The 13657-nt window shown below is 49.5% G+C and overlaps 1 protein-coding gene across 1 annotated transcript; it reads right to left on the reverse strand.

Moving 5' to 3' along the window:
- Positions 1 to 4556: 4556 nt before the first annotated feature.
- On the reverse strand, positions 4557 to 12528 carry LOC308416138 (uncharacterized protein C11orf24 homolog). The gene is made up of 4 exons (XM_080911116.1): positions 12452 to 12528; positions 7764 to 7961; positions 6592 to 6759; positions 4557 to 5916 (listed from the first exon to the last, which is right to left on the reverse strand). Exons 3-4 carry the CDS (start codon positions 6665 to 6667, stop codon positions 4805 to 4807), a joined length of 1188 nt encoding a protein of 395 aa, XP_080767242.1. The 5' UTR covers positions 6668 to 6759; positions 7764 to 7961; positions 12452 to 12528; the 3' UTR covers positions 4557 to 4804.
- Between the last annotated feature and the right edge of the window lie 1129 nt (positions 12529 to 13657).

Raw genomic sequence — 13657 nt, forward strand, 5'->3', positions numbered from 1 at the left:
AACAGAATAAATCTAGTAATTTTTAACAAGTCAGTGTGGAGAAATGGCTCAGTGGTTAAGAGCTCTTATTGTCCTTACAGAAGACTAGTTCCAGTCCCAGCATCCCTGTTTGCAGCCCATAACCACCTGAAACTCCAGCTCTTGGTGGCCCAGTGCCTCTGGCCTCTATGTGTGCATATGCATGTACATACATACATAAAGATATTTAAAAAGAAAAATCATACCTTCCAGCACTGTTACTTTGGAGTTCTGTTACCTACAACCCCCAAAAAGTTAAACTTTTTAAGTGTTTTACATTTTAGTTGTTTTGGGGATATGAGAGAGAGAGAGAGAGAGAGAGAGAGAGATTGAGATTGACTTTCTTCATTATGTAGTCCAGGCTGGCCCAGAACTCACCAATATCCACTTACTTCTGCCTAGGACCATGGCTGTGCATATGTGAATGTTTTACATCCCTGCACCGTGTGTGTGCAGTGCCTGTGGAAGCCAGGAGAGGGCATCACATCCCCAGGACTGTAGTTATAGATGGTTCTGGGTACAGAATCCAGATCCTCTGAAAGAACAGCCAGTGCTCTTAACTTGAAGCCATCTCTCTAGCCACCAGCGTTTGGTACTATTATCAAATGCTGAATGGAGCCATTCAGCATTGAGAGTGCTTTGCATTTCAAACAGGACTGCACGGGATTCTCCTCCCTTCACTGTGTTGTTCATTTACTGCCAGTGCCTTCAAAATGCCGGTACAGATTCAGCTCACAGGCGGGCCCTGGAAGAGTCCGTCTTCCCCCAAATTCCATGATGTTCATCATTGTGGCCATCCACATTCAACTGGGCAACTATGTGTGTTAGAGCTCAGCTCAGCTCAGAGGCTGGCACCAGCAAACCTATACTTCATGCTCTGTGTCCGTCCCCAAGAGGAGATACAAATTTGGCCTAAGGCTTGGCTCCAATGCCACCTACACTCTGTACCCTATGTCCCTCCGTGGGAGGAAGTAGAAGCTGGACATGCTAGCACAATCCTGTAATCAATCCTGGCACCCAGGAGGCTGAGGACAAAGGAGCAAAGGTTCTGCCACACCACGCAGGCATGGTGACACATTCGTGTCATTCCAGAAGTTGGGACACAGAGGCAGGCAGGTCTTTATGAGTTCAAGGCCAACTTGGTTTCATAGCAAGTTCCAGGTCAGTCGGAGCTACATACTAAAACTCTGTCTGAAAAACAAACAAGCAAACAAACATGAAAGGATGAAAAATTTCAAGGCAGCTGGGCTACACGAGTTTCATAAAGCAACTTCCAAATAAACTGGTTACAGTTCAGTGGTTAAGAACACTTCCTGCTCCTGTAGAGGAAACAGCAGCAGGAAACTGTGTAGCCCCAGTTCCAAGGGATCTAACGCCCTCTTCTGGCCTCCACTGGCATCAGGTATGCACAAAGTACATACACACATATGCACATACAACATTCACAAAATTAAAACAAAAATCTAAAAACAATTAAAAACCCAAGAAAACTAGAATAACAGCCATTGCTTGGCACATCCAGGTTCTAGCTTGAGGTAGGGAGAAAGGGACAGAGGGAGAAACAGAAATTAGAAACAATGAAAGTCTACTCTCTCCAAGTTCCCTGGCTTCTCTCTGGGGACAGAACAGGATCTTGGTCCAAGCGTCGGCTCCAGGGGTGATGCAGCAGCTTCCCATAGCTCCTCCCAGCGGCAGCCAGCGGATCTTTTACTCAGGAGTGTGAAGTCAGGACTTCCTTCCCCTCCCCCCTCTTTTTTTTTTCTCTAACATTTCATCACGGAAATTTCCACAGACAAATAAGGAACTGGAGGTTTCCTCAGGAAACCACGCCTGTCTTTGGTCTTGGAGGGTCTCTGGTTGTATCTCCCTGTCACCTCTCTCATTTCTCTTTAATCGTTCTTTTCCTTAATTATGTTTCATTTATTAATTTATTTTGTGAGTCGGTGTGCATGTGCACAGAGCTTATATGGCAGTCAGAGGTCAATATAGATTGTGGGTATCTCACTCCGTTGTTCAGGCTTGAGGACACCCATCCTTACACACAGAGCCATCTTGCCTGGTTTAAGCAGTTTAAAATAATTTAGGTGTCACAGTAAACACAGAAGTGCAATTACTATCCGTTTAAACTCCAAACCTAATAACCTTACTTCTTTGTTTAAATACCGGAAGGTGGGCTTCTCGCCTTGCCCTGGTCACTAACTCTGACTGCCTCTTCTTCCCACACTTCCCAGCCTTGGTGTCTTTCTTGAAGCTTCAACAGGGCTGCACTGCCTGGATCCCAGTGTCCCTGACTTCCCTTGAACACTTACCCCTGGCCGCGTGCATTTCTAATTCAAGTGTTTGCCCCCCACTATCCTCCAATCCCAGAGGGAGGTCTACCTAGGGAACGGAGCATTAAGATCTGAGTTGTTTTAAACATATTCCCCAGGGTGCTAAGTGGAGAATACGCCTGGGATGGAGTGGGGTGTGGGGGTGGCAGGAAGACGGACCTCTGGGATAAGGGATAGATGGAAGCGGGGGTGGGGGTGGGAGGCTTATCCGAACCCAAATAAAGCTTCACATACATGAGCTATTAGCAGAGTGGCGATATAAAGATACTTCGCGTGCCTTACTCCAAATTACCCCCCCCCCCCAATAGCTGGCTGGTTCCGGGACAGAAGAACAGGGCCACCAGGTTGAGTTGCGGAACCGTGAACTAATTCTAGGGTGCCTGAGAGAGCAGGGAGGAGTTTCAGGCACCCGTGACGTCATTCCCTCAAGCACTTGCTAACCCCAAGTTGGGACCAAATCGCCGTCCCTAAAAGCATCCAGGGGCGCCTCTCGCGATCAGGGTCAGCTGAAGTGACTTTATGAGTCTAAATGGCCGTACAGAGTGGCCACAGCTACAGACCGGATGCGGTGAGGAGCTCGGCCGCGAGGGGGCGCCCAGGTCATCCCAGGTGCGATCTGCCCCAGGTGTCCCCTACGTCCGCGTGGGCGCGCGTTTGCATGGTCTTGAAGATGAAAACTCTTCTTCCCAGCCACCTCTGTGCACATCCCTGACGGACAGGCTATCCCTGAATCCTGGCCTGCCACTTGCCTGGTGGGTGACCTTGAAATGGCAATTTGCCCTTTCTGTGTTTTGCTTCCTTTCTGTAAACTGAATCTCATTTTGTTTCACTTGTCTCCACACCCAGAAAGGATCAGGGCTCCCAGTCTTTGAAAACGTGCTTTGAAACGCGGCCCACGGTTTAGAATTCCATTAGCCACCACGAGGGGGAGCCTGCTCCTAATCTTATAGAGGCTGAGCAGAGGGCATGCCCAGAGCTCACTGGAGCTGGAAGCTGCCACCTTCTCAGTCATGGCTGGAGGCAACATCAATGATTAAACATGTACTCTTGAGCTAGGTATGTCTGCTAGAAGGGGAGAAGGACCAGCTATCAGGGCAGACTTGACTCAGGGAAGCAGGTGGGGCAGCAGGGCAGGCCTTACTGTAATGCCAGATAAGGTGGGATGGAAGCCACAGGAACTGTGTGGACAGTTCTGATCCTTTCACATCACCCTGTACAGTTCTCAAGTGACCTACGGGGCTACTTTGTATTTTTATTACAGTCCACCTGTTAACCCCTTTGGATGAGGCAGAATCGAGGGGAGAATTTTACCCTTGATGGCAAGGGAAAGCTGACTCCAGATAACACCAACCTTAGCCATAACCACAGTCACATCTTTCCAGGTCAGGCCAGCCACTGTGCTGTCAGGATGAACACAGTCTTCTAGATGAAGCCAAGTTCCAGGACGTTCTTTAGCTGGCTCTAGACCAGACAGCAGCCCTAGACCTGGCCTAGAACACAGCCGAGACCCCCTTTGGCTCACAAGGCTCGTTGCTCATGGGCTCTTGCTACATTAGGCATTTGGGTGGAGAAAGACTGGTAAGTAGGACAGCTGAAGAAAGTCTCTAGAGACTCTTGGACTCTAGAACCAGGACTCAGGGCTGGGATAGTGGCCCACACAGATTTACCTAGAACACAACAGGGCCTGGGCTCCACTCCCAACACTGCGAAGAAACAAGATCCAAATGAGAACACAGGCGAGCTTTCTCCCGACTGAACCTGGATGAATAGATACTACAGAGACTCACTAAAATGATGGGCTGGGGTGAGGGCTCAGTGTGTTACAAGTATTCACAGGATCATGGTGGCTGGACTGTGGCATATACATGACCATACAGCCTTTGATGTGTGGAGGCCAAGCCGCTTCATGGATTATGTTGGCTCTTTCAAAGCTAGAGTATACTCCAGGAGGCTCAGCACTGAGAGGCCAGGCAGCCAATGGCCAGCACCAAGAATAGCTCAGGACTTGGCTGGAGCCTCCACTGATAACCTGGGCACCAGAAGAGCCTAAGCCAGTGGCCGGAGCACAGCAACCAGCCAGGAACTCATGCCATACCACATACTTACAAAAGCAAGCTCTACCAGACATCCCAAAGGTTGCAGTAGGAATGACTGAGGGCAGAGTACACAAGCCGGATGGAGAGAGGTCATTGTTTTAATTCTGGTCAAGATTTCACACACCAAGAGCCAAGTGTGCCAGGCCCCCTCGACCCTGGCCACTCCTGCATATGTGATCGTTTATAAAAATAAATATGAAAAGGCGGCTCTCTCATGATCATGGAGCTGATCTGACAGCTATTAAATGTGTCTAAGCATCTGGCACAGCTCTGAGATTGCACCGAAAGGATCTGGAAGCACTTAGTTTGGTCTGAGGCAAAATAGAAGGCCATGGAAGAGGCTGGCCTCCTGCGAAGTCCTTACATCTCCGAGTCAGCGTACATGCCGTTGATCAGGTAATCCACCTGCGTGTAGTCCTTCTTCTTGTAGCTCTCATAGGCTTGCAGGGCGAACATCACCAGGACTGCGATGAAGAGGGTCACCCCAACAACAAGCACCACCAGGAGTAACATTTTGTTCACAAACGACGGGGTCAGAGGATCAGTGGTGACCACTAGGTACTGGCACGAGTCTGTGGTTGGCACCTTAATGTCCCCTGAGCTCCTGGATGTTGGCTCAGCAGAGGCAGTACCGGCTGTGGCTTTGGTCCCTACCTGCTCTGTTGTCAGGAGTGTGCCTGGCCCACCTGTCCCCTGGGTAGGTAACGTAGGGCTTGGGCTAGTAGGGAGCACTGGCACTGTGCTGGCAGATGGCTCCTTGGTTTGTACCTGGGTGGTGGTCACGACAGCAGAGGACACGGAAGCCACAGACTTGGTGGTGGTAGGCTCCTGGGTAGTGTTTGAGGGACTAGGTGTTGATCTACCTGCTGTGCTATGCACTGGCTGGTCTGTGGTCACCTGAATGGTGGTACCTTGTGTTTGGGCAGCTGAGGTGAGTATGGGGTTTCTGCTGGATGTGTTAGTGGGTGTGCTTTTGGCAGGACTTAGAGTCCTTGTATGAGGATCACTTGTGTTTATGGCACCTGCAGCAACAGTCACTGTGTCTGAAGCAACAGTCATGGTGTGTGGGGCCACGGTTGTTGCTATGGCTGTTCTTGGTGATGCGCTGGCATTTGTTCTTGGCACTTCTGCATCTGGTGTGCTGAGAGAGGGAAGCCCAGCAATGGTGGTAGGTAGAGTCTGCCCCACAGATGAGGGGCCTGAAGATGTAGATACAGCCAGAGTTCTGGAGGTCACACTGTCTGTCGTTCCCTCTCTGGTTGTTGGAAAGCTTGTGTGTGTCCCATGTGTTGTCGTCTCTGCTGTCTCTGTGGTAGAGCTCAGGGTGGCTGCCCAGGTGCCCGTTGTCAATGTGACAGGAAGAAGCGGCACTGTGGCTGTTCTCTCGGTAGATGTATTATCGGCCCTTGGAACTGTGTCCCTAGGCATGCTTTGCTTTACTGCTTTAGGCCACTTCATAGTGACTAAGTGTCCTAAAGTCAGAAGAGAAGAGATAGAACACTTTCAACCACATGTAGGGGTCACCTTCAGTCACCTTAGCTGCTGGCCCCTGTGCTGGCTGTATGGCACCATATTCTCCAACCAGAGGCCTGGGTGCTGATGGAAGTGACAAATGAGCCCAGTGCCTCCCCTTCTCCTCTCCACAGCTGACCACAGCTCCCCAGAGACCAGGGCATCTTAAATTAAGGATTCCTTTGCCCATTCTGAGGCTCCAGCTTGTGGAAGCTTCAGAACTTTGTAACTGGGTTCAATTCTCAGAGCATCGGATCAGAAGGCTCACATTATGTGATTAGCCAACGAAAACAAAGCAAACCTCAACCCCTCTGCCTGCCCCCTAGGTTTATATAGAGAGAGGAGCGGCTGCACAGACACTCAGGGATAGGTTTGGCTGAAGGAATTCTTGGAGATGAGTGAGTCTGGCAGGTAGGAGCACACTCAATACTAACATGCCAAAAATGAGTTTTGATGAACACAAGGTTCCTAGGACAAGGCCACTCTGCAAGTCTCTACTGCCTGGCCACACTGTGGCTCCCACCTGTGCACCCTCCACCCCTATCGACCCACAACCCATCCCAATCCTGCTGCTGGGAAGGCAGGAGTTTGTAGACACCTCTCTGGAATCAGATGCCTGGGGCTTTCTCACTTACGTGGCTCAGCAGACACCGTATGGCTTCTAGATAAGGGCACGGAGGAAATCCACACCAGCACCAGGGCTGTCCACATCTTGCTGGGTGAGCTGGAAGCAGGGCTGCTGGTCTCTGAGCGTCTCCACCAGCCCTCCCTTCAGGCTGTCAACAGTTGCTTGGCCCAGGGATCTGAGGTGAAGAAGGCGTGTTGGTCATAGGTGTTTGCTCAGCAACACACAGCCTCCCCAGAGGCCCAGGGCTGTGCAGGGTCCACAGTGTAAGCTGAGGCCAGCGCTTAGACCAGGACAAGGGGCCAGGGACCAGAACAACGCAACTCAAGCAGCCACGAGGGTAATGGCAACCTGCCTGCATCTTGCCCCCCACTGCCCAAGTTCTCAAGTTCTATGTTCTTCCCTAGAGCGAGACAGGAGACAGCCAAGCCAATGGGATGACAACTTCTCAGCCCTGTCCTGAATGAGTCTTATTTTCTAGGGTACAAATGTTTGTTCGTTCTTTGAGAAGAGCTAGGGTGGGTAGTGAGGAGGGTGACATCCTGACAGGGAAGAGCTGAACTGGTTTCCCACAGAGAATTCAGACTCAGCTATGAGCTGGGGTAAGGCAGCTTGGGCTGTGGCAAATGAGGACATTTCGATGGCTCTTGGATCACGTCCATCTGCTGATACCCTAACGATGCTACCAGCAGGTTCGTGGAGTTCCCTGTGCCTCATCCCTGGGATGGAAGTCTGCTGGAAAGTTCAACGAGAAAAGACGAGACAGGGATTTCAAGTGCTATGGAGGGCCTCAGATCCCTGAACACATTCTAGGTCTTATGCCCACTCACTACACAAACTTTTTCTATAAGGGGCCTGGGAGCAAATATTTCAGACAGGAGACCATGCAGCTGTCTCTTAGCTACTCACTTAGTCCTGCCGGCCACTGCAGTGAACAGACAGCCTTGGATGGCCGTGGCTGCATTCACAGTCGGCATTCCAGGCAACAGCCAACAAGCTAGTTTACCAGCTGTGGCTCTAGTGCTCCCTCCCACTCAGAGTACTCCCACTCACTGGAGGCTCTGAGTCAGCCAGGGAGGTGCTGACTCCAAGTCCTTCTGTTGACTCCACAAACCCACGTTACTTCAGGCTCCCTTCTAGGTTCCCAGTCTGGTCTCTTGAAACAGGACCCAGACCACTCACCAGAGGCGGCTGCTCAGGGCAGACTAGGAGGCCAGGCTGATGTCCTCCTTGGGCAGCTGTGGGCTTGGCACCCTGTACTTGCCATATGAAGTCTGGCTTTGCGGGTGAGAGCGGCTGGGTTGGGCACTCCCAGGCCATGGCATTTGCCGAGGCACACGTAGGACAGAGGCAGATGCTCCTCTGTGGTGTCAGACACACCTACAGTTGAAAGAGAGCTAACATTGCTTAGGAAGAACAAGGGACACGTGTCCAGTGAGGAGACCCCAGAAGGAGCAGCACTCAACAGCTCGGGGCTGGAAAAAGGACAGCTATCAGAGCTGCGGAACTAACAATGCACAATGTGGCAGTTCTGACACAAGAACTTTGAAGTCAGGGTTTCTCAGCGTAGCTCTGGTTGTCCTGGAACTTGTTCTGTAGACCTGGCTGGCCTCGAACTCAGAAATCGGCCTGCCGAGGCCTCCCTCCTGAGTGTTGGGATTAAAGGTATACCCACCACTGCTTGGCTCAAGAACATTTTTTCAAGAAGGACCTGGACAGAAGTCCAAAGATGGAGGTCTTGGTGGCACAGGCCTATAATCCTAGTAGTTGGGTGGTATAATCAGGGAGAGCAAGGGTTCATGGCCAGCCTCGGCTACATGGTGGGTTCCAGATCAGCATCTGACACAAGAGGCCTCATCCCAAAAAAACAAATGAGGCTGAGAGATGGTTTAGTGGTTGAGTGGTTACTGCACAGGTACGAGGACCATGCCATGAGCTCAGCTCCCCAGAAGCGGCATGCTCCTGGAACCCTGGGTTGCAGGGAGCAGAGACTGATGAATGCAGGGTTTTCAATCAGGCTGGCTGAAACAGCAAACCTGAGGTTCAGAGAGACCCTGCCTACAAAAAATGGGAGACGAGATTTAGGAAGACTCAGTGCCAACCTCTGGCCTCCACACACACCTTGCGGGTAAGTACAGCCACACAGGCGTACAAACCCACCCTACCCTCACACCCACACTGATCTACAGATAATGTAGCACAACTCTGGGATGGTGCTGTAAATATCCCATTCTGTACGAACCACTTCACACTGTACAACCAAAGACATAATGTGTATTTACAGACAGCGTGCATCACTAAGTGAATGTCAGTAACTATCTTGAGGGATGGGTTTGGACTTTTTTTTTTTTTTAACAGCATGGATTCCTTTGGGGAGACATTTATAAAAGGCACCAAATGAAAGGAAACAGCCATTTTCCTCACGTTCAACCGATAGGCAGAGTGGCACAGAGCAGCTGCTGACAACTCGTGGACGCTTTTGGATTTTTTTAACATTTATTTTCTTGTTTATGTGATTATGAGGGTGTGTGCAGGCATGTGTGTGTCTGCAGAGGCTGAAAGAGGGCACTGGATGCCCTAGGTATCTGTGAGCGCCTGCCTGACATGAGTCACTGAACATTGTAAGAGCAGCCAGGGGTTGTAACCACCGACCCATCTTTCTCATTCTGTGGGTCGTGACCCCTCTGGGAGTCCAACGGCCCTTTCACAGGGGTCACCTAAGAGCATCAGCAAACAGATATTTATATTATGTAGCCCTGGCTGTCCTGGAACTCACTCTGTAGACTCACAGAGATCTCTCTGCCTCTGCCTCCTGAGTGCTGGGATTAAAGGTGTGCACTACTGCTTGGCAGATTGTTTTTTAATTAAAAGAACTAATTATACGTGTGCACATGGGTGCACATGGACCACAATGCATATGTGGAGGTCCAAGGACAACCTATATGGAATCTGTTCTCTTCTTCCACCACCATATGGGCTGCAGTGATCAAACACAGGTGGGTAAGCTTGGTGGCAAGTGCCTTTACCCCTTGAGCCATCTTGCTGGCCTTCACAGGGAAATTAAAAACCAAAACATATGGGGTTGGTGAGATGGTTCAGTGGTTAATCCTGAGTTCAATTCCCAGCAACTACATACATGGTGGCTCATGACCAACTGTAATGGGATCTGGTGCCCTCTTCTGGTGTGTCTGAAGATAGCTACAGTGAACTCATGTAAAAAAAAAAAAATCAATAAATCTTTTTTAATGTATGGAAGGAAGGAAGGGAGGGAGGAAGGGAGGGAGGGAAGAAGTGAGTTCAAGGGTATTCCAGCTACAAATTAAGACCTTAGGTCCACAGAATAACATAGCAGGAGCGACAGTGACCTTTACAAATTGTTAAATAAAGAACATTCATGTGACTGAAGTAAGTTTCCATTTTAGAGAACACTTGGACCTCAGTGTTCTCCTTATCTATGGAAGGACCCAGACTTGACAGTATGCACCTGGTATCCCAGTGCTCCAGAAGCAGAGGAAGGCCAAAAGGTCTAGGGCCTCATCTATATAGTGAGTTCCAAGCCAGGGAGTCTTAATGAGAGTTCATCTATTTTTGTCTGCTCTTTTGAGACTGGGTCTTACTGTGCAACACTGGTTGGCTTAGTACAAGCTATATGAACTAGGCTGGCCTTGAACTCACAAAGATCTGCTTGCCTTTGCCGAGACTGAAGGAATGTGTACTATGAGTAGTCTGAGACCTTGCTGGGAAGATGGCTCAGCAGTTAAGAGTGGGTGTTCTAGGAAGGGGAGGGGGAGGGGAGCAGGGCTGGAGGGGGGCCAACATCTCAAATGTAAATACAGAGTATCTAATAAAAGAGTGAGTGTTCTTCCACAGACCAGGCTTAGATCTGCAGCAGCTACATGGTGGTACTACTTGTAACTGCAGGGGATCCAGCGCCTTCTTCTGGCCTCTGCAGGCATTTCATGCACATGGCGTACAACACACTGAGGCAAAACACCCATACATATACAAATGTTTTGTAAAAGTGCCTTTAACCCCTGAGCCACCTCTCCAATATTATATTTATATTATATATTACACATTTTGAGGCAGTGTCTCTTGATGAACCCACTGGAGCTTGCCAAGCTGAGTAGCCTGACTGTTCAGAGTTCCCAGTGCTGAGGCTATAGGCTTGTACTGTTTAATAACCATCTGTTAACTCTAGTCCCAGAGGATCCAGCAAACTCCTCTGACTGGCAAGGGCACTGCACACATATGATACACAGGCATGCATATAGATAAAACATCCATATACATAAAATAGAGGAAAGAAAACAATAACTAAAAAACTAAGTATTGGGCTGGAGAGTTGGCTCAGTGGTTAGGAGCACTGACTACTCTTCCAAAGGTTCTGAGTTCAATTCCCAGCAACTGCATGGTGGCTCACAGCCATCTGTAATGGGACCAGATGCCCTCTTCTGGTCTGTCTGAAGACAGCTACAGTGTACTCGCATAAAATAAATAAATAAATACATCTTAAAAAACAAAAAACTAAGTATTAAGTTAGAGACTAGGGCAGACAGACTGGTGCCGAGAGTCCCCCACAGGATCTGCAGGGAATAGCATCAGGGTACCTTTTGCCAGCTCATACAAGAAGGCCAGTATCTAATGTTCTCAATTCCATTAGGTCATATGGGCACACCCTTCCAACCACAGGGCAATGTCAATACACTTAAGACTTTAAGTCAGCATTTCCAGAGCTGCTCCTATCACAAAGTTCAGCCAGGTGATGTGTGAGTCCCTGAGTGACAACTAACCCCTGAGATGCCTCCCAAGTCCTCTAGTGTTTGATAGCTTGCACTCCCAATCTTGCCTTGACTTTTAACTCCTTTCTGAAATGTGAAGAGTGCTATATACAAATCACATAAAACTAGACCTCAAATTGGTGAACTTTTTCCTTGACATACAGACTCAATACAAGAAGTCCAGACTCAGCAAGGACCATCAATAATCCGTATCAGTAGGGCCCTGTCTCTACTCCAAGTTACACATATACAGGAATAGAGATTGGGAAAGCTAGTACAGGACAAACCACAGCCACCTAATTCTGACACATCACCTGCTTTGACTTATATATATAGCATTGCCCTGTGATCTAAAGGATGTGTCCATGTGGCAGACATTAGCTCACGATTCCAGAACATCAAATATTATCTTAACTGCACTGCTTATCTCCGGTTTCTGAAAGTTCAGTTCTCACTACTAAAATGCCAAAGGTCTGTTGTTTTAAAGCTTGCTATGCCAATATTTGATATTTCGCTGTCCAATAGACAGGTCTAATTTATAAACTGAAAATCTGTATTTAAAAGTTTGCGAGTTGACTTTATTGAAATTTTAGAACTGGTTCCTAGGAGTCGAGCTGTTAAGTAGTACAAGTTCTCGGAGTAGGACTTCTAAGCTCCAGCCAGACCGTTAAGCGCACAGGCTAGCGGCCACAAAGGGGAGGCAGGCAAGTAGACAAATGAGGAGGAAGGAAAAATGTGATAGATTTTCCTCATTAGTAGGTAGAAGAGTTTGGGGTGCAGGCCTCAACTATTTCTGACACCAACACCTTCTAGGGAACATCCTGATCCAAGACTCGCCTACTCTCGAGTGTCGCAAACTGCCCAGCATCGGCTGGCGATTACCGTCAGCCCAGCTCCTCCTCTTGCGCATCCATGCTTTTCTAAGGGCTCGGCCCATTCCTCCCTCCTCTGCCTTCAATCTCCATTCCTCACCATCTAGCGCACCGGGTCCCCATTCATCCCCCTTCCGCCCCGCACCACGCTGTCCATCCCCAACCGGTTCATGAGACCTTCACGACAGTTCCCTGGACGGCAGCGCGGGTCGCTTACCCGGGCGCGGCAGGCCCGTGGCCCTCACACCGCAGCGCAGCCACTTCAGCGATTCAGCCCCGCGCGGGGACGTGGACTGCAGCGAGACCCAGTAAGCTCAGCTCACTGGTGCACGCTGGGCCCACCCGGACCGCCCCGGAAAGACGTCACGAGGGCGGGACCAATAGGCGGTCGCTGGCAGACGCGGCAGCATGCAGTAGGCGTGGTTTGTATTGGCCACGCCTGCTTTGGGAGCTGGCTTCCAACTTGGTCCTGCCTTGGCCAGGCAGAGCTATTCAGAGGTAAGTGAGAGAGAGGTCCAGGGACTTGTGTAGGCTGTTTGTTCCTAGGGCTTTTTCTAGAACCCCAGAAGAGGAGGGGTCAGGCCAGGTGAGCGCAGATGTACTTGGATGATGGCTCGTCTGGACCGGGCAGCTCTCGAAGGCCTCCTGAGGTACTTTATGAGGCTCTTCTGCCCCCCCCCCCCTTCTTCCCCATCGACTATTCAACTCCTTAAGGCGACCCAGCCTGTACCTGCCCTCAGGCGTAGCTTGGCTACTGAGGTTTGCTTTGCACACACTGAACCTGCTAAGCATTTCACCTGAAGGAAATACACTAATTTAATTCTTGCAAGAGGACCTTCGCTTCTATTTTTCAAGTCCAGAAACAGTCTCCAAAAGGGCTTTGAAATTTTACACGTGGCATGACAGTAGGAGGAAATGGAAAGCCTGTGAGACTTGCTTTTAATTTAAAATAGATTGGGGTTGGAAAGGTGGCTCAGCAGTTAAGACCACAGCTGCTCTGGCAGAGGACCCCATGTGATTCCTAGCACACAATGGCTCACAACCATCTGAAACAACAGGTCAATCTACAGAGCAAATTCCAGGAAAACCAAGTTTAGGCCCAGAGTGAGTCGGAAAACAAAGATGGTAATAGAATAAGGGGGTGGGCCATCTTTCAGCCCTAGCAAGCAGCAAAACACTGCTTTAGAGTGAAAAATATAAGACAATTGACGCTGGTTAGCTGGAGCTAAGAAATTAGCTGTGATTAAGAAGAAACCAATATCACCAAGGAAAAAATCTTCTGGGAAGTGTTTTCTGAGAGCACAAAGAAACTATGTTCCAGAGATAAACAAGGTTGTACCTCACTGCTGTGGCTGGACTTGGTAATGTGTAAGAGTCACCTGTGTGGTACTGGTTTTGAAGGCATGAAGGGGTTATGAAGAGC

Source organism: Micromys minutus (genome assembly GCF_963924665.1).
Source record: "Micromys minutus genome assembly, chromosome: 2".
NCBI classification, from domain to species: Eukaryota; Metazoa; Chordata; class Mammalia; order Rodentia; family Muridae; genus Micromys; species Micromys minutus.